The sequence below is a fragment of the Penaeus monodon genome, chromosome 19 (genome assembly GCF_015228065.2).
Source record: "Penaeus monodon isolate SGIC_2016 chromosome 19, NSTDA_Pmon_1, whole genome shotgun sequence".
Lineage (NCBI taxonomy): Eukaryota > Metazoa > Arthropoda > Malacostraca > Decapoda > Penaeidae > Penaeus > Penaeus monodon.
In genome coordinates, this window is record NC_051404.1 from 32755694 (window position 1) to 32756827 (window position 1134).

The 1134-nt window shown below is 45.4% G+C and overlaps 1 protein-coding gene across 1 annotated transcript in view; it reads right to left on the minus strand.

Moving 5' to 3' along the window:
- Positions 1 to 1134, minus strand: part of LOC119585183 — an 8794-nt gene that overhangs the window by 1083 nt on the left and 6577 nt on the right. The window contains exon 2 of the mRNA XM_037933822.1: positions 1 to 865. This exon is cut by the window's left edge and continues 1083 nt beyond it. Coding sequence (XP_037789750.1) covers positions 71 to 841 — 771 coding nt within the window. The 5' untranslated portion in view covers positions 842 to 865 and the 3' untranslated portion in view covers positions 1 to 70. The remainder of the gene's footprint in view (positions 866 to 1134) is intronic.

Here is a 1134-nt window from a genome sequence, read left to right on the forward strand (position 1 = left end):
CCCTGATTCAAACTGGCCAAACACACCCACAGACCATGGCTATTAGTTCAAATGAACACCCTCTCACACTTCAATGCCCTGTGGCAGATGTTTGGCTGTATTGCTGTGGGACCTGACTTGCATTGTGTTCCCCAATGTCCTCAGAGGAAATGGACTGGCTAGGCCCTTCCCCCAACTGCCTGTTGTTGGACACTAAGCCCATTGCCTGAGTTAGCCACTGCGCTGCATATAGCCCATCATAAACATGACGGACCAAATGTTGTGTCAAGACGGGAGTGGATGTGAACTCAAGTCCACATGCTCCACACTGCTTTGGGGTAGTTATGCCAGTGCTCTTTTGTGAATTCTCTGGAAGACCACTATTACTACAATTCAACACTACATTATCTGAAGCTTGTTCATCATGTTCCTGCTGGCTTGTAGCCCTGTGTCTGCTGAGTCTTCTGTGTGCACGGGTCCTTGTCTTGCTACTGGGAGGTGACAGACTGAGTGCCTGCACTGCCTGCGACAACAATGCATCAGCTGCTTGAGGGAGTGGAGGAACACGCGGTAGACCTACCTCAGCTGGACACTGGCTAGTGGATGAGAAGGCAGCCAGGCAACCTGCTCCACCCCCAGCCATATCACCTGCTGGGCCACCCATCCAAGTATTGCACTTTCTTATTGCCACAGCTTCATCCTTTGCCTTGACCTTCTCTGGCAATCCTCTCTTGTTGACCTTACTTTGCTGGTTGACGTCTGGCCCCCTTGCACAAGCCCTCTGTTGTTTTACACTTCTCTTACTGCTCGACTCCACCTGCAGGCCTACAGCAGTGTTTGTAACATCTATCAGGGGAGACATCTTTTCACCTTATCATGTCATAATCTGAAGAAAAGGAGAAAATATATATATATATGAAACAATAAATACATATTAACAGACATTCTCTATCAATGATAAATAGAAAAACATTCTGACTTAACTTTAACATTTATTTTGAAAGCTAAAAGACAGGAGATGAAGTAAAATAATCAAGGAAACAGTATAACAAAATAACAAAAAGAATAAAATGAAAGAAGGAAAAACTGTCTTTTCTTCTCTCAATTTGAATTCCACCGGCTCACCCCTTGCCCTCTATCCCTCTTCCCATTTCC